Source organism: Neolamprologus multifasciatus, chromosome 22 (genome assembly GCF_963576455.1).
Source record: "Neolamprologus multifasciatus chromosome 22, fNeoMul1.2, whole genome shotgun sequence".
NCBI classification, from domain to species: domain Eukaryota; kingdom Metazoa; phylum Chordata; class Actinopteri; order Cichliformes; family Cichlidae; genus Neolamprologus; species Neolamprologus multifasciatus.
Window position 1 is genome coordinate 24,145,504 of NC_140459.1, and position 26,800 is coordinate 24,172,303.

General features: G+C 41.6%; 1 protein-coding gene across 2 annotated transcripts in view; it reads left to right on the top strand.

Moving 5' to 3' along the window:
* Positions 1-26,800, top strand: part of dlgap3 (discs, large (Drosophila) homolog-associated protein 3) — a 163,290-nt gene that overhangs the window by 116,967 nt on the left and 19,523 nt on the right. For both annotated transcript variants that reach the window (XM_085149591.1, XM_085149592.1), the window contains exon 3: positions 19,708-20,864. In XM_085149591.1, the coding sequence (XP_085005717.1) occupies positions 19,782-20,864 (1,083 nt within the window). In that variant the 5' untranslated portion in view covers positions 19,708-19,781. The remainder of the gene's footprint in view (positions 1-19,707; positions 20,865-26,800) is intronic.

Genomic DNA, 26,800 nt, shown 5'->3' on the forward strand with positions numbered 1-26,800 from the left:
CGGTAACCCTATCCCGGGCATGGTAAACTGTTCCCTCAATGTTGTTCTCATAGGGGTCTTCTGAATCGCTCTTTGTCTGGTCCCTGAACCAGGACCAATTTGCCATGGGAGGCCCTACCAAGGGGCATAAGGTAGCGATTCACAGAGAGGTAAATATAACTCTCTATAAGTTTTTAAAATAAAAAAAAAAATAATAAAAATGACTAATTTAAATGTGATATTTAAATGTATATATAGGGACTGACTCAACACTATTAGTTACACTTTGCTAGTACAGGGTAGGACCTCCTTTTGCCTTCAGAACTGCTTTAGTTCTTTTTGGCAGAGATTCAATAAGGTGCTGGAAATTTTCCTCCGAGATTTTGGTCCACATTGACATGATAGTGTCAAAGAAATGCTACAGATTTGAGGGATACATATCTATAATATGTATCTCAAATTCCACCACATCCCAAAAGTTGGACTGTGCCAGCCAGTTGAGTACAGCAAACTCAGTGACATATTTGTGAAACCAGTTTGAGATGATCTGAGTTTTGTGATGTGAAGCACTATTCTGCTAAAAGCAACCAGCAGAAGATCGGTACACTGTGATCATATAAGTGGACAGACATGCTTGGCAAAAATACTCAGGTAGGCGTTTAAGTGATGTTCATTTGGTACTAAGGAGACCTAGGTGTGCCGAGAAAATATCCACCACACTATTACAACACCATCAGCAGCCTGAACCATCGATAAAGGATATGTGTATCCATGCTTTCATGTTGGTTATGGCAAATTCTGACTCCACCATCTGCCCACCACAACACTTTCATGGGACCACACAACTTTTTTCCAATCTTCTGTTGTCCAATTTTGTTGAACCCGTGTGAATAAAGCTTCAGTTTCGTGTTCTTAGCTCACAGGAGTGGCACCCTGTGAGCTCTTCTGCTTCTGTATCCCATCTGCCTCAAGGAACCTGCTGCTTACTGGATATTTTCTCCTTTTTAGACCATTCTCTGTAAACCCGAGAGATCGACCCAGTTTATGAAATGCTCACGGCAGACCTGAAATGCTCAGTTTGAACTTTACCAGGTTGTCTTGACCAATCCTGACCAATCATAAATAAACTGATAAACTATTATCCCCTTTCTTTTCTGGACTATTTAATGGGTCTTCTCATTGGTTTATTGCTCATGTCTAATCAAAGTGCTGAAAGAAGGGTTAGAAATGTTTGTATTACTGAGCATGCATGAAGACCAAAGAGCTCATTTAAAATTGGTCTTAATCCTGAGGAAAAGTTCTTTTTTTTGGTTTTGGTTTTGATTTTTTGTTTTTTGTTTTTTGTTTTTTGTTTTTTGTTTTTTCTTATTCTCTCTTTAGTCTAACTAGAAAGGCAAAGTAAGATATCCAGTCCTCTCTCCTAGTTGAAGCACCAGTGGTGTACACGTTGGTGTACATTTTTTAATTGTCAGCTTTCTTTGGAAAACCTACTAATCTACTCACTACGGCATGATTGGAACTGCTCACATTGTATTTATATCCCACTTCTGAGTCATATCTGGGATGAGGATCATACAATGTTTATAATATGGTCCACAACCTCATATTTGTATGCCAAATGTCAATGCAGTTAAAAGCTAAATACCCCACATCCTTAAGCTAACAGCTCTGCTCTCGTCTCACATCAAGCATTTATTGTGTCAAGATATGAACTCAAAGCAGAGAAGTTCAGCCTACTGCAGCACTTGTTTGGGTATTTTCTTTCAGTATTAGGATAAATGGCTAGATGTAAAACATGAGTGGGGCTTTTCAGTCACAAAAACCACTATAGTGTACACCCTGCAGAGCTCCACGTTCAGTCTTCCCTTTGTGTCGTAACCGTGTGTGTGTGTTGGTGGTAGTGGCTTGATGGGGTACAACTAAAGCCATTAGTAGAAGGTAGCAGACATGTACACACTATCTCTGCCTCAAAACACAATACTTTCACTGCCTACTATTTCTCACCTATTGCACAGCTGCGTCCCTATCGGCAGGAGTGACAGAACAACTCTCAACACAACACGGTTTTTATCTTTCTGTGTGTATCTGTACATTGTGTGCTGTGTGTGTGCGTGTGTGTGTTTTTTCCCACCTGTGTACGTGCACGTGTAAAAATCCATCTGACTACTGACACACGCAGCATGTGGCACAGCGGACACAGCCTGCCTTTTGACTAAATGATGTATACACATCCAATTTAGTGACCTCTAAACTATATCTTTTGCACCTTAATGACATTAAGTGTTAATAAGCATCCTCCGTATTTTCAATATTGGAACTCTTCAGACCGTGCACTACACTTTGAGCACTGATATTAGTTGGCTGTAATAAGGTAAGGGAGACTGGTGTGAAGGGAATGTGTGATGGGGATAATAAAGAATAAGAAAAAATGGAAGAGGGGAAGTAAAGGAGTGAAACAAATGAAAGGGAAGGAAAGCAGTGGAGTCAGCTCTGCCTCTGTATTAGCTTTACCCTCAAAGCTGCTGGTTGAATGGATGGAATTTATTGAGCCCTCAAAAGAAAATTACTATGTTACAGCAGCAGCAGCATAAAGAATAGAAATAGCATAATGCGCAAAATAAAAAATCTATTAATAGTAAAAGTACCATAGGCCAATAGGAAGGTCTTATGATGTGAAATTTTATATACAGAAAAAGTGATAAATAAATAAAATAATAAAAATTAAGTTGAAGAAAAATAGAAAGATAAGACTGAGATTATTTTAGCATACAGTATTTTAAATGCCATTAATAAATAATATTTGCACTATAAATAAATCAAGAAACAGCAAGAAAGTGTGATACAGAAATGTGTTATGTCCTGACAGGTGTGTTCATCTGTTACAAAAAGGAGGATTGTCACAGAGTTTTACAGAGAACGATATGAACGATTTCCTGTAGGGTTCTATATGGCAGCAGGGTTGGATAAGTCTGAGGGAGAATGAGCTCTGCTGTGCCTGCAGTGTAGAACGGAGCGGGTACGATGGATGGTCCATGATGGAGAGTAGTTATTTCAGTGACTCAAACACCTCCACTCCCCCCAACCGACAGCAGCAAAGTAAATGGGATTTGCTACTACAGACTGGCAGAAGATGTCCAGTATCTTGCTGAAACGAGTAACGGATCTGAGTCTCCTCAGAAAGTAGATTCTGCTGATATCCTTCTTGTACACAGCATCATTGTTGGTCCTCCAGTGTAGTCTGTCATTCAGGAGAGCACCCAAGTACCTGTGGCTGTCCAGTTTTTCAGTCTCTGGACTTAGTAGGTTTAAAATCAACCGCTCTCTCTTTGGTTTTGCTGACATTCAGGACTAGGTGTATCTGCTCCACAAAGCTCTTCACCAGCACCAAAGCACTGCAGTGCCATCAGAGAACTTCTGCAGATAGCATGATTTACTGTTTTACTTAAAATATGAGGTGCGTGAGTAAACAGGATCATCCCCTGTGGTGCCCCAAATTGAGGCCTCTCTGGCACATAGTCAGTAATCCAGGAGACAGAGGAAGTGGTGATGCACTGAGCAGCTTCTCAGTCTGCAGAAGTGGTTGGATGGCATTAAAGGCACTGGAGAAAGAAAACATGCTTCTCACAATGCCACCTTTACTGTTCAGGTGATAGTGAGCACATTGCACAATCCACCCCAGCATGAGGCAGGTAAGCAAACTGAAGAGGGTCGAGAACATATTTCATCTGCTAGCTAAACAACTAGTCTTTCTAGCACCTACATGATATGTAATATCTGAAGTTGTTAAGGCCAGAAGGGTCTTTTTTTTGATACAGGCACTCTCCTCGTCCTGCACTTTCCTGCAGCAGACTAAGGCCGAAGAGATGCTGGGTAGCACAGAACTTCAGGACCCTTGGACTTATGCAGTCAGAGCCAGGAGCTTTGCTTTGGTGTAGTCGCTCCACCTGTCTCCTCAACTGACTGGCTGTCACAGTCATATGTACAGCCAGAGGAATCTGAGAACAGATAGGGTTGGGGGTTGGGGGCACAGGGGATGACTGGTGGAATGTGGCGTGGTCAGGTGGCTGAGGAGGTGGTAAGATTCGTGCTGCGTGGAGAGGAGTGTTCAGTATTGAATCCATTGAAGAATGGCTTTAGCAGGAGGGCAACCCTGTCCAGGTTTCCCTGCTGCTGATGGTATCTTGAGTTGAGGTCAATGGTTGAGGCAACTGGTTCAGCTGGAGTTTGGTCTCCAGCTCCCACCAATCTTTACACTTAGACGGTCTTCTTTTCATTCATCTGGGTAATCCATGGCTTGTTATCAGGAAAATAGTTCACAGTCCTGGTTGGGATGGTGACATGTTTGCAAAACTGTATATAGTTTATATATTCTGTGATGTAGTCTATATAGTATGTTGATGTTGTCCTCAGTCTACAGTGTTGAAGCAGGCCTTGCAGTTTTCCTGACGCTACAGCTGGAAGTGTTTGAACCGCAGGGACAGGGATAGGTATTAACAGGACCAGGATGTGGTCTTATCTACCTAGTAGAATCAGAGCAGTGGTTCTGTATCTTTCTCTGGTGTTTGGACAGAAGGTCCAGAGATTTACTGGCCCATGTTTTACAGTATACATCCTGCCTAAAAGTTGGCAGAGTGGAGTCCAGATTAACACGATTACAATCACCAGGGATGGTGATTAAAGGCTCTGTGTGTGTTTATGCAGTAGGTCAGCAATAGTTGTGTATATGATGTCCCATGATGTAAACAAATCAAGATGGTGAAGTAGGATTACCATCATAACTAAAGCGTAAATTATGGTCCCACAAATCTGTCTGCAACAGCAAAGTTCACCAAGAACAGGACAAGTGCAAAAAATTAACCACAACAGAGCAGGAAAAGTGCACAGAGTAGCTGCAGTGGACACCTATAATAGAGAAACCTCTCAGTTTCTCTATTGTATGTTACAACTTTGCTCTTCTCTGTGGCTGACTGATAGACCAACAACAGCACCAGCAAGAATAGTCCACAGATCAGTTATATCACATGTTTGTGATACTGCCTCTATCTGACAACAAACACTCTGTAGGTAGACAGGCCGTCCGTGACTGTCCTTCGCACTGCACTGGCTCAAGCATAAAATATGAATAATATGAATGTATACTCACAGCTAAAAGTCTGGAGAGCAGACGTTCCTTCACTGCAACTAATGTGGCAGTCCTAGATCAAAGCACCAGCCTAAGCTGGCACACACATGCAGACATGCATGCATTATGCAAATACATGTAGACATTTTGCATGTATACTTTATTTGCATTTCAAACGTGCTCAAATTTGTACTTCAAATCAGTAAACACACACATATTTGATTCCTGATGACAGATTTACACTTGGAAAATGAAGTAAGGCTCATCACCACTACTCTTCAAAGCATACTCTGCTCCACTGTTTCATGGTATACCGACAATTGTGTGATATTTATGCAAATTTATTCTACATGTAGTAGTCTAGTTCACCAAGTAACCTAGCAACACTAGAGTCAGCTGGTTAGAAGGCTGTTTGAATGTATGGATGTATGTGTGTGTTTGTGTGTGTTCATCGCTCTTCTTGACCATCTTGGACATTGCTGCACTGAACATGCATGTGCAGCACATGGAGGATTTTAAAGTGTCTGGGAATCAAAACTACATTACTGTTAAAGTTGTAAATTGCCAGCAGAGTGACTATGTGATGATTATTTGTGAGTTACTACCTCTGATTTTGTCTTTACTCCTGTATGTCTTGCTGTGATTTTTTGCATCTCGGTGCTCACCTGTAGGGATGGGTACTGGTATCCGGTGCCATTATGGCATAAACGGACATAAACGGTAGTAACCAGACCGAAAAGCAGCGCACATTTCGGTGCTTTATTTCTGTGCTTTTCTTCCTGAGACGTCATACACTTTGGATTCTAGCCGATCATTTTACCTTTCCGAGGATAGTAGGCGAGCCCAGGTACGTACGTTCTTTTAGAGCAGAGCTACAGAATAAAACGTCTGGCTGTACTTCACAGCAAAAGATGCAAACTCAGCAGCCTGCAACAAGTGCTTTAAGGTGATACTGTGCAAAGGAGGTAACACCTCGAATCTGATGATACACCTGGCGGCGCATAGCGTTTTTTTAAAAGCCGAGAAATGCACAGTATTTCATAGCTTGCTTCGAGACCTCACACCGTGCACATCTACTGCGGGAGTGGTGCCTGTTATCGGACCCGGAGTTAGCAACATCCCCCAAGAACCCGAAGAGGAGAGTCCTGGCCCCTAGCCCTGCCAGTGTAGCAGAAATGATGACGGATGATGATGGTAGCAGCAGCCGTTCTTCTCTGGGCGAGTAGCTTAATGTTGTTTGTGTGTAATTTACGTTGAGTAGACTAACCACGTTATTACATTAATGCAGTAAGGTGAACCAGCAAACACCGTCGTAGTTACATGCGGCTGTCTTCTTGTTTGATGGCAGGTACTCCCTTCACCCTGGCCAAAAAGGCTAAAATGACCAAAGAAAAAGTGGGAAACAAAATTTTCCCACTTTTTCACACCAAAATTGGTGTTTTTTCCATTGATTAAGCACTGCTTCCAGCCAAGAGTGATAGCATATATCCCCTATAGCTGCAGAAAAGGCTAACATTGTTATCTTTTTACAAAAAAACAGCTAAACATGAGAGGTTTTTGGACAAAGTGTGTGTTCTCCATTCTTTAAGCACCGGTTTGAGCACCGGTTCAAGCACCGTTTAAGCACCGGCACTGTTTCAAAAGTACCGGTTTGGTACTGGTATCGGATAAAACCTAAACGATACCCATCCCTACTCACCTGTCAGTCAAATAAGCCCAGAACATCATAAGCAGTTGGATTTTTATGTGTATTTTTCATATAATAACTTACATTTCTTTTTTTCTATCTCAGAAAATGTAGAACAAAGTGAGTGCAAGTTGCATGTAGAAGAATTTCTGGAGCATTTTGATCAGATCACGCAATCATCCAGAGCAGATGTTATTTTTCTCATTAGTCAGGGAAAAGTAGATATTCAAAATTTGCATAAGAAGGACTTCTATGTGTCAGAAAACTGTGTTTATGTCTGTGCGTGTGAGATAAGAAGAGTGAGGAATGAAAGAGTTAATCTTTGTCAAAAAGCTGGGAAGAGCAAATTGTTCCTGCCAGTTTATAATGGCAGTTCAGAATTAAAGTTAATTCTTTACGTTGTTTCATAAGATGCTACAAAAGAGAAACATGGTGCTCCACAAATCCCAAATTTAGGGGGAAAAAACAACGAAAATGAGTCAAACTTAAAATCTATTTTGGAGAAAAATCAACAAACTTTTAAGAGTTTTTTTTTTATTTTTTTTATCAGATTTGACTGTTATAATTGTATGATTGTTCATTGTATCCCAATAAACAATTAAGTTTAAGTTAGTTCTGGTATTATTATAAAAAGTGCCCAAATATGTATTCTGAGGCAGTTCACAATGACTTGTGAAGCTAGCTTCTTGAAGGACTTTTTGCTACGAATGAAGTTAAATAACACACTCAAGTTAAAAAAACAAAACCGAAGATGTCTTTAAAAGGTTTAAAAAACAATTCAAAGGCTTTTGTTCTTTATGACGCTGTGAAAACATAAAAGCTGCCATTGGTGTGTGACTTAATTCTTTTCTAAGCTTCGGTCTGTGCATCTACCTTTGATTTTCTGTCAAGAGAGTGTGTAAAACAACACAAGCGGCTCAAGGTACTCATGGGGGAAAAGAAAGAGAAGCAATCCATAGAGAGAGTGGCAGAAACAAAAAGTGAGGTGGAGGTAAAAAGAAAGAAAGATATTTGTAAAGTGACGAGGTAACAGCTGAGAAAAGGAGATTAAAGACACAGAGGAGAAATAAGGAGGAAACAAAAAGGGGGGGGGGGGGGGTAATAAGTAGGTGGGGGTGAAATATGAAATCCAATGTGGGAGCCCCTCATGTGGTCTCATACCACACCCATCTTTCAACTTAAAAAAAATATTGATTTCAGGTACTCCCTCTTAATACCTTAAGGAAGAAGGGAGGGACACCTAAGCCTTGATTATACTCTGTTGTGGACAGATGGAGACACAATGGCCGACTAGACATTCCTGTTATCTTCTTTGAAGACCACCTGAAGTCCGTTGCCTGGGGCTCATGCTCAGTTCTTGCACTATGAATATAATATAAAAATCTGGCAAGCACATGGATGTCGGCACATTTTCTGTCTGATGACGAAATTTATATCACTCTGACCCAGGCAGGCTCGCGGACATGGAAAGTATAATCAAGGCCTTAGCCTCTAGCTACATCGCGTGCATGTCGGTATCGAAGGACTCACCATCAGAGGGTTACCCCTGATGTCTGACGGCGGATTGTTTGAACGAGCCTGTTACATTGTTCTTTCATCACCTGTGATCCCTGTTTATCCCCATCTAATACACCCATTCATGTCCTCACATGTTATCTGAGGCAGAGAGGGAAAATGAAGGCCAATTACAAGTGAGCAGCACTCTGCTAAGTGGTGTTGGTATTTTCCTTCTCATTAAGTCACAGTCAGAAGCTCTCTCAGGCTGTTTTCAGTAGCATAAACATACAGCTCAATGCTAAATGTGTGGGTTTTTTTTATCACGCTCACTGAATCAGACTAATAGATGTTAGACGAGATGGTCAGAGGAGAGGAGTTCATTTTGACATTATCAATTTGACGTTTTTATATTTAAGGTTGAAAGGGTGGCGAGAAGAAAATGAAGAACAAGTTAGCTGGTGTTCAAATTCTCCAAAAGTCTTGACAGTCACAGAAAATTCAGGAAGTCCAATTGCATTAGGTTTGTAAAATAATTTGTACGTAAACAGGCAACGGATTGTCTTAAAGATGCATTAAATCATGAAGGATGTCCTCTCACACATACAGTTTTCATGAAGATTAAAGTGTTCATTAAAGAAAAAAAAAATTACCATCAGGTAAATAAAAAACTAACTGTGTATTTATGAGAAGCACAGATGGAATTAGTGTGAAGTTATTTGTGTGCCCATCAGTCTTTCAGCACACCAGGAGCTCTGACACTATGGGCCACTTTGGGTTACAGACTTCTGTCAACAGTCAACACTGGTTGGATGCAAGTGCTTATCAAAAGCATTGTATTGAGTTCTACATATTCTTCTTGTCTGCTCTAGATTCCATTGGTATTAATGTTAAAGTTTAAAAACATTTCTAAGCGTAGAAGATGCATTACAGCTAATAGTGGGATTTTCGTTACAGTGGATTTCAAGAGGCTGTTAAAGTAAGTGGGAAGTTCATTGCCTTATAATAGACAATTAAGGGCTAAGTGGGGCTAATTAGCATAGCATTGCAATCAAAAATAGCACAGATAGGAATGGAAGTTTTCCAGGTGATGCACTAACAATGTGCAAATGTAAGTACACAGACAGGCAGTTAAATTTGCAAAAGACCAGCACGATCTGACCAAGAGCAAATTAGAGTGTCTAACTATGTAGATGGAATGAGGATATGAGTAACACACTGATAGAGAAATAGTACAGTGTAAGTGTCTCTTTCATGCATGTGTGTCTCTCAGGAAATCTTCAGATCGTGAAGAGGAAGGGGAAGCAGAATCGATATGTTCTCATGGGGGTCTGCGATATAAGTCGATATAAATGATCTGTCAGGTACTGAGACACTGAATTCCGAGGTCTCAGCTGGAGAGCAAGATACATGCAAGAAAAGGGCTGCTGAACTACATAAAAACTCCAGAGTATAAACTTAAAATCTGTGTCTAACTGCTGAACTGTCAGTTGAGGAAAAGAACACTGTTCACCGTCAGATCTGCACTGCACTGCTCTGCACAGTCTAAATTTTGTCTGCATTCTTTGTGATGCAGTGGGTGTTTATTAATATTAATAAGAAAAATCCAAACTGAACCAGCTTGCTCGCATGTTATGATACAGTGTTCCCCATTTTTCTTAGGTTAAGAACCAATTTGAACATGATATGAATCTCCTGTTCCTCCAAATCCAAAAGGTGGTTTTTAAGATTAAGATCTGGTGATTGTTGAGGTCACCAGATCTGGGGACCTCAAGCCACAGCACTCCTCTGGATTGTAAAAGCTTAATCAATCTTAATCACCAGTTTAAGATGATTTCATGTTTTTGATACCAAAAGCTATCCTGCTGGAAGCAGACATCAGAGGATGGATATGTTGTGGTCAGAAAGGGATGAATACGGTCAATAACAATGCTCTGGTGGTACTGAGGCGCCTAAAGCATGCCAAGAAAATCTCCCCCACACCATCACACCGCCACTCTCAGCCTGTACTATTAATATAAGGCAGGATGGAGCTATGCTTTCATTTTGGTTCAATCAAATGCTGCAGCAGAACTTGAGACTCATTAGACCAGGCTACATTTTTCTAAACTTCTATTTTCTAGTTTCGGTGAGCCTACACAAAGCCTGTTTCCTGCTGTTAGCTTACAGAGGTGCAACCTGGTGTGGTCTTCTGCTGCTGTAGCCCATATGCTTCAAGGCTCAATGTCCTGCACATTTACAGATGCTCTCCTGTATAATTTGGTTGTAATGAGTAGTTATGTGAGCCGCTATTGCCTTGGATATATTGATGAGGATACTTTCAACCTTCAATGAGAAGACCATTAAATATATAATAACTATTCAGCATGCTGTTCTTATATTTATTTGTAACTTGCTTAGTCATGGACAGAGTATCTCCTTGTACCAAACTGTTTTCGCGCCGTAAATTGACCAAAGTGGACAGATTCATGCATGCAAAATAGCTCAATCCTAATATGGGTAACTGGAGTGTGCAAAGGGCAATGAAAACTACCCATTGTGTCAGAACACTTGATGTTTTCATAGCACCATGTTGCATCCATGGAAAATTCAGATGATTGCATATCTCTTAGAATTGTCTTTGACTTCCAGAGATGTATATCTGTGATAATATATTCTAGACTTCCACCACAGACACATCCCCCAGGTAGCTTTAAAAGAAAAATCATGCTAACCCTGCACCTCCTTTAAACTAATGGTGTTGGTTTTGTTGAACGTTTTCTGCCAACCTATTCTGAGAGACCGGAGTAGAAGAATAAAAGGAGAACACAGGTTTGTGCAAGGGAATATGGGAAAGACGAGAGATGGGAAAACAGGGCAAGAGGAGGAGGAGACGGAGAGAGCGCAATAGAGGAATTGCCCCCTGGGCACTCTTCAATTTTGCCCTTATGATGGGAGCATATTTCCCCTGTGTTGTGGCCATCATCTCTCTGTCTTACACACACACATCCACTGTCATATTCCCTCTGCCTCTTATTCTAGCATTACCCTTCTGTTCTTCTTGCTATATTTCTTCTCCCTTCTCACTCTTTATTGTCCCTCATAGGCATTTCCAGCACCACTCAATTGTCCGCTGCCACCAACAACTATTTCAGCATTTAGAGTGTGTATGTGGGCACACATTCATGGGAATGTGCAACCTACCTTTCAGCACCGCCATGTTTATATATTAGCTTCTGCCACTTCCCACTGAAAAGTCTACAGCGCCTTGCAAACTTGCAAATACAGCCATTATATACACATTTTTTTCCTCATTTTTCTTAATGCTTCACACCCTTTTTACCCACCTGTGCCCTCCAGTCTGTATGCACAGAGATAATGAACTACAGTAGCTCAGCCTGGCTCTGTAGTTGTGTTTTTTATGGGTCCTCTTCTCCAGGTCATCCTTGAAATCTTCAATCTTTCCCATCATCCCTGATTCCTTCTGGATCATGATGGGTGAGCTACAGCAGTTACTCGGCTGCCAGAGAACAGTGTGTGTGTGTGTGTGAGTGAGTGTGTGGTGTGGTTGTGTGCATATCGGAGAAAGACAGTGGAAAAATGAAAATAGATCATTCATGGCTAAAAGCTGAGAAGAGCAAATCAGTCCTTCTGCCAGTTTCCCAGCATGCATGTCTCTGGCTTGAAAAAAAGGAAGTGCATGCCAACACATAGCTGAGCCAATCCTCTATTATTTCCTATTCCCATAGTCATACATTTCACTATTGTCTGTCCCACTTGCCATTATGGGCTTGCAGAGTGCCTGTGGTTAATAGTATCTTTGAAGTACCAGCACATATGGGCAGACACCAAACTAGCAAAAACTTTCCTATTGTTTGACTACAATTCTATAAGCATTCTATGCAAGTTCACCTCGTTTTCTTAAATGGGTCGACGTATCTGCCTCGGACCACGTCCTAGCTGGGTTCATTGTATCTGCATTCAAACAAAGCCAGTATTCAGGCACACAATACCCACTGCCTCGCAGCGTTAGCCCATTTTAGTGAAAGCCAAGGCTGTGCCTGCCTTGTCCAAATGATTGTCTGCTATTGTCCCCCATTAAGCTACTGTCTGTAGAAAAACATATGGGGAGAAATATATAAAACTGTTAATTCATGATATACGCAGATGAGACTAAATGACATTAAAATTTACATGTTTTTGCGTTATAACCAGTGTTGGGCAAGTTACTTTGAAAAAGTAATTAATTATAGTTACTAGTTACTTCTTCAAAAAGTAACTGAGATAGTAACTGAGTTACAAGATTCTAAAAGTAATTAATTACTTGAAAAGTAACTATTGCATTACTTAAAAAAAAAAAAAGTGTTTAACCCTCTGGGGTCCAGGGTATAATTGGCCATTTTTAACTACTTTTGATGTTTCCTCTACATTTCACCTTTAAAAACGATTTACTTTGCCTTGTTTGGTATCATTTTTTCAGCACCTCACGTGTCTGAATTTACAGATGTTTTCATTTTGACATGCTGTATTAACACAATTGATCTAAATCTTCAATTTTAAAATCATATGCACGAGTTTTGCAAACAAAGTTCTTTGCAGCCATTTACCTTTTACCCTTTGTTATAACCATTTCAAACTATTTACATAACAATCAGCTGTTCTGCGTTAAATAACATCCCGCACAAATTATTTGTGTCACTCCAAACATTTCTGTCCACTATAAAGGAGAATATCACAGCCTGATACCTGCAGGTCTGACAGCAGCAGGTGCACTCCTGTTCTCTACCTGGAGACAGCAGTCACCTCATTGTTCTGACACACAACACAAAACTATCCACAACACTACACACTAACTACACAAGAAAACACATTAACTACACACTCCAAACATGCTAAACGTCACAAATCTCTCACATCTCAAAACTCTCTCTCTCTCTCTCTCTCTCTCACCGCCACTTCTAAAACTTCCCCCTCTTCCTAAACAACCAAATGTCATGTTGCCAACCTGCAAAAAGTAGCATCCTGCACAATGGTAAACATGGCCCTGTCCCATTTTTTTTTAAATGCGTTGATGCCATTAAATTCAAAACTACTTTTTTTTTCCCAAGCTTAACTATTTCATTTCTGAATAATATATTGGTTCATGGGATTTGCAGTTCATTGCATTTTGTCTTTATTTACATTTTACACAGCAGCCCAACTTTTTGGGGGGATTTGTGATTGTACGTTGCTCAAGTTAAGTGTTTTCCTCTTGTTCTCTCCCCCAGTTCCTCTGTTCCTCTGTACTTTGTGCATCCTGATTTCATCTTTTTTCTTCTGTTTCCTCATGTGACACAGCCGTATTTTGCCATGGTAACTCACATACAGACTCACAAAGTGGAAACAATTCCAGCCACGCTGTAGATGCTGATGACTGATTAGAAGTGGGCACATATAATGCAGATATATTTTTTCCTGCCTACAACTGGTTTGCCATCTCAGTCTAAGGAAAGCCTTTTCTTTGTCTCCCTACTAATCTTGATGAAAATCTCTTATGATGTTTTTGAGCTACCTTGCCTTCAGACAGGCAATCAAAAATCATAGTAAAAAGAAAAAAAACATTTATCAATTAGACTTTTCCAGGTGTTAAATTTTACATTTCACTGATTTGAAACACCCTTTGACCTACTAGCTACAGACACAGTGGAGAGCGGGCAGACTCAGCTGTTAGCAAAGTGGGTCAGAGCAGCTGGCATGAGCGCATGAATATTTAAAATGAAACAGCTCCAGACTAAAGCCTCTGTAACAATCACTTCGATGCCAAGCAGTGTTAAACAATAGCAGCGTGTTGTACGGCTCCAACTGAGCAGTTACTGAATATTTCTGCCTACGCTGAAAGGAGGGGGAAGGTTACCAAACAGTAATAGAATTACTGAAGGAAAACACAAACTAGAAACCATCGCACCAGCTGCCCTGCCATCCGGTTCTACGATCCAATCCATCAGAGACTTAAAAAAACAAAAACAAAAAACAGCTATAGGTCAAATTTAAAGTTACAAGTGCGAGACAAAAAGTTGGGAAAGGGTGCAAAGGTCCCAGTGCCTGTCTCCATTTTCAAGTTCAACCTTTGTTTTCATCTGAAGTAGTCCCCTAAAAAGTTTTGGCGATCCTGCCCCAGTGACAAAAACAGTCCACAAACAGACAGAACTGCCGTCAAAAAAAAACCTTATTTGCAGCCCTGGGTTGAGTCACAACTGTATTGGCTTTGTTATTGTTTGCAATTCTGTGGTGTTGCTTTCAGTCCATCAGGAGTGAACCTGAGCTGATCATGTTCACTTTTACTTTTACTCAAAGACAGAAGATTTCATGTCAGACTGGAAACTATTCACTTGCTGTCAGAGATATAAAAACAAGAAACGTGGCATATTTCAACTCTGACAGAATAGTAGCTATAGCATTGGCATTGTGGGCAATGTAGATGCAATTAGAGCCTTTTACAGTTTGTTTCAGCTTGGCGTTTTCCCTCTGCTAATCAATATACTGTGTTTGCAAGGCGTGCTTCTGTGAAGCAGATCAATCACAGCTGTTTAGCTCTGCGTGCTCGCAACATGTAGTTACATTTCAGGTAAAGTGCACTCCAGGCTACACTGTAAGTTACAGCTATACTGTGGCTTAAACGTTGTGTCATCAAAACATACACGCATGCAAAAAAAGAAAATAAAAGCTATCATGATGTCTCAGCTGGTAAAGACGAACGGGGGGAAAGGGAAAGTGCATAGAATCACTTTAAATAGTGTTGAAAACACTCAGAAGACATGCACAGAAGAGAACACTGATGGATGGCAGAGGCCATGAGATGAAGAATGGAAACAAACTTTGTAATTAACTCAACATATAGTGGTGACATGCAGAGGGCCAGACATACTGACAAGTTAAAAAAAATGAAGAAGAAAAAACAAGGTGCTGGGGAGGGAGAGACATGACTGGAGGATGGATAGAAGTAGGTCAGAAAGAGAGACTGAGAAGAGAGAGAGAAGAAGTGAAAGGGAAATGAAGAGAAAGTGACAAGTTCAGATGTGTCTTTCATACCTTACTATCTTAGCGGTCTGTGTGTGCATATGTTTCCTTTTGGTGTGTGTGTGTGCACAGCCACATGTTCAGCGTGTGTGTGTGTCATTGTGATTGACAGCTCCCAGCCAGCAGCTTGCTCCAAAGCCAAAGACTTCATAATAAACAGAACATGGTTTAATTTACTCCTCCAGGCAGAGTGGTGGTGCTCACTTTGCAGTCTGCTAGTACAACACACTGCATAAAATATCTTTCTCAATCAGTTATTTGATATTGAATTCAGATTCAACGTTGAATCGCTGTTAAAACATGAAATATCAACATTTATTTTTATATGTAAAACAGAATACACAAGAGATCCTCGGTGTTATGTGACCTGTATACTTACGACAGAAGAAATTGATGTTTTTGTTCAAGCTCCAACAGCACTACCAATGCGTTTGTGTCTAAATGCTATGTTAGCCTCCATTTTATCACATAGTAGATAATGATGGCGATACCGTCTAGGGCTGGGCGATATGACCCAAAATTCATATCTCGATATTTTTTAGCGGGATGGCGATATAAGATATATATCTCGATATTTTCTTAAAGCCATAACGAAAGAACAAAAAGAGAGTTCTTAGTCAAAGCTGTGTCCCAGATGTCACACGGGCACTTTTATTAACATACAACATAGATGTACACGAAAAAAACTACTCAAAAATAAATTATGAGCATTTATTAAATAATAATGCTCCATAAATAAAAGAAAACAATGTTGTTTTGTGTATAACAAAGAGCTCACAATTGTGCAGTCAAAATGTAAACTAAAAGATGCTGAGCATAATAGCATAGACAGATTTCACAGCTGCTCTGTTCCCAAGTTCGTGACTGACAGCCTGGAGTTTGAAATCCGCTTCATAACCGTGTCTCTTAACAGGTGCCATTTATGGTCCTTATACACACACAATACGGTAATATTACATTGAAGCACAGTACGTATCACTCCGCGAGGCTCCTCGGTAGCCGTAATGCTCCGGCAATCCATCAAGCCGGTGCAGCTCCGTAGCTTAACTTAGCGTAACTAAAACATTTTTTGACAGATTGCTGAGCGCTGTGTTCCACATAAAATCGGTTCGCGGTCATCAAGTACAACCAGAATTCATACATAAGGCGCGCTGTCAACTTTTGAGAAAATGAAAGGATTTCAGGCCGTGCATGGCGTTAGCGTGGTTAGCGTGGTTAGCTCGTTAGCGTGGTTAGCTCATTAACACGTTGACGCCGTCCATGCGTTGCGCCCCCTGCGCAAGAGAGGCAAACTTGTGGCTCCACAACTATAATTATAACGTAACATAGACTATATCGATATAAAAGATATTGTCACATCTTATATCTCGTATAAAAATATATCGATATTTTTAAAAAAACTCGATATATCGCCCAGCCCTACTACCGTCATTATCAAGGTTTTCACGATGAGATCGTTGATTGGTCTTTAGGCCTGTGTGACAGCTTAGCAATCGATTTCACAGCAGCTCTCAGCAATCACTCACAGTGGGTTAGGGAGACCAATGGTTGCTAACGAGACTCCAAGCCTGTTTTACTGGGGCCTTACTAATACCCAATGCTAGCTGGTATATTATCCGAACATTGCTTCAATTGTTAATGTTCATTTAAACTTTTTGGTTTTCGGACCAGACCAAGAAGCTTAAGGTTAGTCTGCTTTCTGCATTTCAAACAAAAGGAGTATTGGCCAGTAGAGGTGCCCAATTATGTCCAAGTTTCAATCATCTAGCTGTTGACTTGAGGTGAGGTTGAAGAATTTGAAGAAGGAAGTCCTCTTTCTTCATTGTTCTTTTGTGCAATGTACAGGTACCACTGGCAGCTAAACAGCCCCAGCCCATGATCCTACTGCCACCATGCTTGACTGTTGGTACAGTGTTCTTAGGTCTGAAAGCCTCCAAACATGCAAACAATCAGGGTAAACAGCTCCTGGGTTGTTCTTGAACATCCTAACCAATTTCCTCTCATTTGAGGGTGACAGTTTAGGTCTTCTTCCAGTCCTTGGCAGACTGGGGATATATCTGAATAACTTGTACCTACATAGAATTGCTTGTAATGATAATCCTGGAATCTGCAGTTGTTTAGAAATCACTCCAAGAGACCTTACAAGCTTATGTGAGTCTATCATTCTCCTTCTTAAATGTTCACTGAGCTCCTTATTGTTCAACCAAGATGGATACTATCTTGACTGTATAGTAGTATTAGTAGTTCTCCTTCTCGATTAATCTTTTTAACTGTGGTTATATAATGTTGAATAATCCAAACTATATCGGTTTGGACTGAAATGTTTGTGTTAATAATGGGATCCAAAACACCACTTTTTTTTATTACTAGTATAGGTGAAAGACTAGAAATTAACATAACCAGAGTGTATTTTGTCAGCTCCATTACCTTGAGGTTAAATCTTGTGCTTCATCATTACTACTGTGTTGTTATAGGGCAGTCCCATCTTCTAATTCATGTTTATGGAGACACAAGATCTACCCACTATCAGAATTTTCAAGTATTTTTAAGGGGTCACCATTTGCCACCTGATTTTTAAAAAACATCAAAACACTCCTGCTGGAAGCAACACAAACACACAACCATGGAATGAGGGATAGAATGACAAAAGGAAGACGATAATAATTCATAATGTCACAGCTTCTGACTTTACTGTCATTATTAGCTTCTGGGCTTTTGTTGTTTTCACTGCAACATGCAGAGTATTGCACAGTAATGGCAGCATTGTTACATTTCCCCGTAGGAATTGTGCACTGCTTATACCTTGTAAAAAAGGAAAATGCTTACAGGTTTTATTTTTTGGCAGTGAAATGATCATAAAGCCACAGAGTTAATGAGAGGTGGCTCGGTCCGCCCAGGTGGCACAACTGTCTAAAATCTGTCCATGGTTGGACGCTGACTTGGAGAGGCCCGTCGTCACGGCCACACCAATGACACGGCTAGATGTGGGTGAGCTTTCTGGGTGGCAGCTCTCATTCAGCCAATCAAGGCAAACAGGCCACGCTCTATTTAATGATTATCCCAGCATCTGTCCCCTATCTCTCATCTCAGCGTGAAAGCCAGCAAACACAAGTGCAAATACACTCGCAGGAGCTCAGTGAATCCCATCCAGCCGAGCAGCTCGATATTGGCTCGCATCGAGTAATTCAATCTCAATTTAATCAAATTTAGAAATGATGGCAAAAGCTCGTGTGCATTATGAACAGGCTGTGTGCCCGTGATTCATTATATAGTTAGTGGAGAAGTGGTTAATAGAGGATGTGATTACACCAGCAGCAATTAATGCCAGTCCAATGAAATACATGATTACCACATTTGGAATGTAATCTCAGTTGTTATCCATGTCATGAGGAGAAAGGAAACCCAGAGATAGCCCTCATCCTGTTTACATTCTGTTTACTTTTACTTAGGTTTTACTGCTGCTTGAGAAGGTACACTAGTTTCAGGTCCTGCATTAGCTTTGTGGAGAGGATCCCATCATCCCACTACACTTTCATCCTCTCGAGGCAACAGTAGGGTTGGTTTTCACCTAGTCCCATGGATATCATGTTGCTGTTCATTTGGTAATCATCTGCCGAAATCCCTCTGCAGTATGCTTGGATGCCTGCAGCCACTCTCTAGCTCCTTTGCATTTGGATGCAGGTAATCAATATACAACCTGCTTTCCTCGGCTTTAAATCACAGGAATGCTCAAAGACTCCCTGCAGGCCTGGATGGAGAAAACGACAGACAACACGGAGCGCTGGGCAGATGAATAAAACGATAAATGTCAAAGAGGGGCAAAAGCTGTTAGATAGAGGGAGAAGAACAACTGAAGATACACGCTGAGAAAGAAAGAAAGGCTAATATTCGTGATTTATCCGCCCTGCAGTCTTAGAGATGAATAAGAAGAGGAAAGCTGTCTCCGGCCGCTTATTGCAGCCGCGGGATGAATGTTCGCGTTTGCTCTGTTTTGTCTTTGGTTAGGTAAAAAATGAAGTGTAACATCAATAAAAATGTTAATCAGAAAAAAAACAATGTATTGTTTTCACTTTCAATTTTTTTCACGCATTAAAAAGAAGAAAAGAAGAAAGAAAATAATCCTGACATCAATCATCAAAATCTACTTCCTACCACAAATGTCCCATCGCTACACCTCCCATATGTGAGCCTCTAATCTTACCTTATACCTGTACTCAAAGTTTTATAAAAAAAAAATCCCTTTGAGGTCTTAGTCCTCTCTCACAGGTATGAGAGGCCTAATTAGACAAAAAAATAACTCTCATCCAAACAGTCTACAACATTGCAATCGTTGTTCCTTTGCTACACTTAAATAAAATGTCTTCACATTATTTCTTGTTTTTCTCACCAGGTGAGTGAGGTGCAGCCCTGTCACGCCCACAGCGCCCCCTTTCGGCCCGGACGGCACACCATGCCCCGGCGCCTATGAAAGGGTACCATGTCAGCCGGAGCATGTCTCAGCATTCCTCGGGTGGTGGTGGAGGAGGTCCCTGCCACTGCACGCCTGATGACTGCGACGGTCCAGGCAGAGACTACTACCACGGTCACAGCGATGGCCACTTTTACCCTGGGGGAGGTCCGGTTGAGGCCCTGGCGCTGGAGAGGCACCACTCCCGCTCACACTCCCATAGTCACTCTGGAGGAGGCACCTTTCCCCGCTCCCACCCCAACCAGCACCCACCTCTCCAGTCATTTGACTCTTGTGAAGAGTGCCTATCCTCAGGCCACGGGGGGAAGATGCACCGCATGCCCTCAAACATGATGGACCAGTTCGAGAAGCAGGTGCCCTTCCATCATGATGGCTTCCACACACTGCAATACCAGCGCACTGCCAGTGGGGGTGCTGAGCAACGCAGTGAGAGCCCTTCGCGCATACGCCACTTGGTCAATTCGGTGCAGCGCCTCTTTGCCAAGTCCCATTCCCTGGAGGCGCCATCCAAACGGGAGTACAACGGCACGAGGGGAGGTGGGGACTACCGGAGCGAGAGAGGTGGGGGCCACAGGAGTGGAGGGGAGGAGGGCCACTACTCAGGCCACCAGTCTCGCTCCACCAGGAGGAACAAGTCTCGAGAACGTAGCAAGAGTGGAGACTCGCGGCATGAGTCAGGCAGACGCCATCGCAGCCGGACAGCGGGCTGGTGGAGCTCTGATGACAACCTCGACAGTGACAGCAGCTACTTGGTAGGTGGGGGTAGACCGGGGTATCCCAGAGGACATGAGAGCCTGGATGCTGCCATTCAGGAGCTCACCATGAAGAAGCCCAAGGAACGAGGCGGCGGACCGGGGTCTGGGGAGTGCATGGCCTGCACAACAATGGCTCTGGTGGGGAGTGAGGGAGGAGGAGGACAGCACGGGCATCACGGTCACTCCCTGAAGAGGAGCACCTGGTCAGCCATGACAGTGAGTCAGGCTAGAGAGGTGTATCCTTCTACCAGAGGAGGAGCCTATGACAAAGCCCTGGTGCCCATTGAGAGCAAGCTCAAGGAGAGGACCTTCCACTATCTCCAGGTGTGTCTGTCCCTACATATCAGCAAATGTGTAATCAAATATATAAGTGGTTTGGTGTTAAGCAAAAAAAACAAAACTTCTTTTTAAGGAATGAAAATATTGTCTTGAACTTTTGTTTTTCTGTTTCCACTGTCTCAGACCCTTGAAGATTAGGCTAATTAGTCCGCTGCCATAACGACAACTATCATTGTGTACGGGACTTTATAAAAACGTGTCGACCATCTCACATCTTCTGCCTCTGCTCTCAGTCTGTGTTGCATCTCCATGTGTATATTTGACAGCCAGTACAGACACACAGACGCAGGGCATCTAGACAAGATGAAGCCTGCTCTTCAGTTATAACACAAAATCTGTCAATGCAGTGCCTTCTCACAGGCTTGTGGGGAAGTACGGGCTTGTATAGCTGTTCTTTAGAACACAAGTGCTGTGAAACAATCAGAAAAAAACACATGTAGCACACACACATGTCAGTACTGGAAACACTTTGATTTAAGTGAGGTTGTTGCTTACCACTTACTCGCTGTGAATTCATCAAAACTGCATAAACTACCTCCAGCTTTTTTCACATCGTGTAAATTGTCTCAATTGGACGTCATACAGACAGCTGGCAGGTTAAAGATGATTTAGTGATCTGACAGCCTTGGACATTTACATTTTCCATGGATGGATTATCACGTCCACGAGATCAAGGCAACAATTTGCCACAGGCAAAGAATATACAGTACAAGTACACCCTGTATTCCTTTTGTTTTGTTTTTTTAATTACTGCTTTTATGTTATGTTCTGGACACCCCAATAGATATGATTTAAGGTATGAAACACATGATTTAATGTAAATAAATGGAAAACATGTTGCCATGATTGGCATCTCCCCCTGGCATTCTTTGGAGTATTTGATGTCTTTAAAGTTAAAACTCAGTCTGCCAGAAGGTTCCAAGGTTCAGTGGTGATAAGTGACAAACAATTTCGTTTTCTCTGCATTTCTCTGGCGAACATCAAATAGCCTTAACTATAGGAAATTGTTAAATATAATACACACGTTTCTTCCACAAACAATGTCAGAGAGTGAAGCCAACTTCCAGATTTCCCTGGTCTAATAGTGTTAGCACTGCTACACCACAACCAAGATCTTCCCCAGGAGGCAGGACTGTAGGCTCTGTCGGATGCTGACAGTTTATACTTGCCGACGTGCTAAGTTGACATTTCTCCTATAGGCAATCTGTCTTCTGTCTTTCTCCTTATTGACCACCAGACTGAAATTTGACCTATAGGCTATCCAGTTATAGCTTGTGCTTTAATGTGCTAATTGACTAAACGTTTAAAAAAAAATAGGAAAAAGTGCAGACACTACCTCACCACCGTGTGAGGAAGGTGCAGAGCTGAAAAAATATAACATAGAAATCTATTAGTGAGTGCACAGTGTATGTGTGAAAATAGTAACCAGCAATCTCTCTGGTACCCCTTAAAGTAAGATGTCTTTGTCATCTTTGTCTTTGTCATCTTTGTCTTTGTCAAAGACGACAAAGACAGACTGCTTTGTAGAGCTTTTCTGATTGCTCAAGTGGCCAATCAGAAAAGTTTAGGTCTACAAGCCCGTCCTTAAGTTTCTAAAGTTTTACCCACTGAGCGATGACTGCTGGGGAAGTAAAATACCCATTGATTTTAATTTAGGCTTTGTCCCTCCAAAGGTTAATTGTTTCAAGGAAAGAAAAGCAACCATTGTCCCTACAATTTTGGTTTAGACCCTGGTTTTTCCAGTTGAATACACAAGTAAAGGTATTCAGTTACTCAAAATTTCATCTTCCTGCTATAGAAACAAACCTTTAATAGCAACACAGACAATTTTTGTTTCAAAAGCTCAAGAAAGCAAATTAGAAGAAGAAAATACAAACAAAGATGGGTAAGATCCTTGTGGTAAAGTCTCTGGATTAATCGGGAAATTAACAAGAATTTTTCAAAAGCATAAAAAAACCCTTTTTCTTAAATAAAAGTTTCAAAAAAATCAAGTGAAAAGTATAGATTTTTCTTGGTTAAATGTCTGCCTGAGAGGCCAGATGGATTCTCCTGGCATTTTGCTGTGAGTCAGAAAACAATAATCATCTTCACCCACCGTGTTATTTACCTGTCCCTTACAAGAGTCGCTTACCTGCCTCCTGTCAACACGCTGTAGCTTGAATCTGCCGCATGCAATTTTCAGAGAACCCGTTCACTCATTTTATCTCCTAAAACGGCAGAAAAGGTTAATTAAAGACTGTTATTGGCTGTTACAGTGGCATCTCAGAGAGCACACGCACGCACACAGACACACAAAAACAAGCACGAGCTCAGAAACCTCCAGCTGTGTTGAGGTAGAGCTGCCATGCAGGCTGTGTTTCTACGGAAACAGCAGGTAGCCACAGGAGTCCCTGGTGTTTTTCCAACTCTCATCCTTTAGACACAGCTGAGGTCTGCTGATAGAGGAGACAGAGAGAGCAGGGTCGTCTGTGTGCTCGTGCTTTTCTGAGGACAAACCCCACACAATTTACCCCGTGCTTTAGGCTACCATCACATTCTCACCTTAGGACACGAAATGAACTTCCCCTGCTGCAGCTTTAATCGTATCTCCAGGTGTCACCGGTGGTTTGGGGAGGCGCGCAGAGACAGTATGTTGAGTGAATTTTGTGCCCGGCTTAGATGTGCCAGGACAGGCCAGATTGATCCACGGCTTCAGAGCAGACAGCTCACTGGAGCTGCAGATATAAAGCTGTTCAGGTCTGTTTCACCCGGATGAAATGTCAGGACTAACAGCCGCACAGGTGCAACAACTCCAAATTGAAACTGCCTGAGAAAGCAAGAGCAGATATCATACACCCAACAGCTGCCTTTAAACTCTATTACTTGTGTATTAAAGGTGGCACTTGTAATAAGAGACTGGCAAATAATTTATATTGTAAGGTAAAGACTCTGCAATATTAGTAAGAGAATAACAACCATCAGATGATCCCCTGTGAATGAGCACTTAGCCATGAAGAGGAGGAAGAACTGCTTTTTAACAGGAAGAGACCACCCACAGCTAAGGGAGGACCAGCCATCTGCGTCCTCTCCCTGTGGGAGTGAGGGGAAAGAAGAGAGTAGACACAAAGTTATTGAAAATTCAGATACAAGTGTTTCAGGATCAACCAATATAGTACCAACATTAAGTTTATCAAAATCGGAGAGTTTCAGGCCTAATCTTAAAAGTACCCAAAGTGGAAGCTGAATCAACAACAGAGGGGTCTGAGTCACTATATGCACAGAAGTGCTCTACTGAAGAAAGACATGCAGAGTGTTGGCATGAAGAAAGAGAGTGAAAGGGACAGGCCGAGATGGTGGGAGATGATCTGCTGTGGCGACATAAAAGAGAAGCCGAAAAAAGAAATCCCATTTCCACAGGTCTGGAAAACCAAGCACCCTGCCTTTACAAACATTTGTGAAAGAATCATTCATTCTAAAGTGCTAATTGAATTTGATTGTGGTGCTTCAACAGGATGCCAGCACTGTAATAAACCATTTTGTGAAATATTTTCCGTCCTAGGTATTCCACAATCAACTGTAATTAGTATATTTGTAGGTGGAAATGTTTAGGAACCACAGCAATTCAACCAAGTGAGTCAGACCAGAGCGCGGTCGACACAAAGTGTATAAAGTTTGCCAACGTTCTCCTGACTCACTAACTGCAGAGCTCCAGACTTCCTCTTACATGAACATCAGCACAAAAACAGTGTGTCGGGTGTTTCACAGCATGGGCTTCCATGGCTGAGCAGCTCCTATGGTGTGATATTTAGGTGGCACTGTACTTCTATCCATATAGTATAGCTGATAGCTCAGCTGCACATTTCTACCCCTAAGCCATAAAAGGCTGATGGGGATTGTCGTCACCCTGCCGTGCAGGCAAGTGGCGTGGACACCCAATTTTGTGAATGCGATAACTCAAGAATGAGCTGTCGTAGGATTATGAAATTCATATTATAGGTGCAACTACTAAAAATCTCTGACAAGTTTGATTCTCAATGACCTGATTTCTGAAAATCCCCCACGAGGCTGAGGAGTAGTACTATTTCATATTTTGGAAACTCTAGCAACCACAAGTAAGCTTGAACTGTGACAGCAAAGTCCTCAGTTGGGGTAATATTGTAATATGAGGTGTTTAAGATACGATGGGTGCTGATCTTTCAGAACTTTGGATGTGAAGAGAAGGATTTTAAATTCAGTTCTGCATTTAATTGCATTGAAATTGAGCAGCTACAATGTGAGAAACATGATCTTTCTTTCTTTTTTTTAATTCAATTTCTATTATACGTGAATAACAAGTTGGACTAGAAAGAAAGATCATTATAATGATTTTTCTTTCTAGTCCAACTTATTCTTTTGGTCACTACCTGTAGCTGTAGGTGAGGGTCAGGACCTAGGTCAGTCAATAAATCGACAGCCTCGCTTTCATCCTCCTCTCTCCTCCACACTAGATTAAACTTCGAATTTCTCCGTGTTATGACTGAATATAAATTGGATCTGCATCTGCTGGATTTATGCAAACAGTCAAAAGTGAAGAGCTAAATGTAGGTTGGTTCACATTAAGAAAAAAGCTCTACAAAGCGCTGACTAAGTAGTTTTTGTAGCACCTGGAAACATAAAACATATGGTCAGTTTTAAATCAGTTCAAGTATGCTACAGCAGTCCCTCTCTCGTTGCAGGGTCAGTCTACCTGCTGTATGTTATTTCCATGTGTAAAAAAATGCAAACATGTACATACAAGCTAATACTTACACAGGTTTCCTGCAAAGAGTCAGGACCGACTAGCAATAAATGTAAGTGAATCTTCGCAAGTCTACGGTCAGAGGCAAAGGGATGGCGTCAACACCAATCACGATGTGTGGCATCAGAACCTGATGCTCTCCGTTCCCTGAGCCTCTCACCTTCCCCTCAGCCTGTGTGTGATAGATATGAAATGATTAAAAAAGAAAAGAGGGCCGAGGGGAAAAAAAGCTGAATATGGAGTAAAAGGAATGAAAAGAAGAGCAAAGGGACAAAGAGTGTTAGAAAAGACGAATGCAGAGGGACCTAGAGACGGTAAAGCAAGCTCAGGGATAGAAAAGAGATAAAAGAGGTGATGGTAGCCAAGGGGCAAAGCAAGAAGAGGAGAGAAAGGGGCGTTTGAGGAAATGAGAGAGATAGTGGACGGCCACGGGGATCACGAGATTAGGCTGAATCATCTTTTAAGTGATGACCTTAAAAACACACACTCAGCTGGATGCCAGACCCCGGGGCCTTGGCTATGTGTGTGTCTGGGTGCAGGTGTTGGTCACATGCTCGTATATGAAGCTGCACCTGACAGCATTTACAAAAAAATGAAAACTAAAATGAAAGGCTGAGAGGTCCTTCAGCCAAAACAGCTGCTGTTAGTGTGTGGATGGTGGAAAACTCTCCTCATACTGGGAAAGAAGTGGTACGAGTGAACACACACATATATGAACACACATATCAAAGTGAGTGGTCCTCCACAATAGTAGCATGTTACGTGCAAGGTTAACAGCTATACTCAGGAGCTATGATGCTAATCAAAGCTGCGCTTGTCAACATAAGGGGTCACTCGTGGTGAGAAATACCCCTCATCACCTAATTCTGCATTTCTCATCAGCTGTACTGAGATTTTTCAGATCAGTTCTGGGTTTTGACTGTTACCGAACACTGGTCCTACGCTGTCTTCAGCACTGCAATCAGGAGTCCTGTAATTATATTTTTTATGTGTAAGGCAACATCAAGTTAGTCTTTAGACTTTCCTAACAAAGTAAATACATAATAGTCTATACATATAACGAGTTATTTATTAATTGGTATATTGAAGTATAACACTTGGACCGTAAATATAAACTTTACTACATTGTGCTGTCTTATATGGTCATGAAAATTTCTCCGAAGTG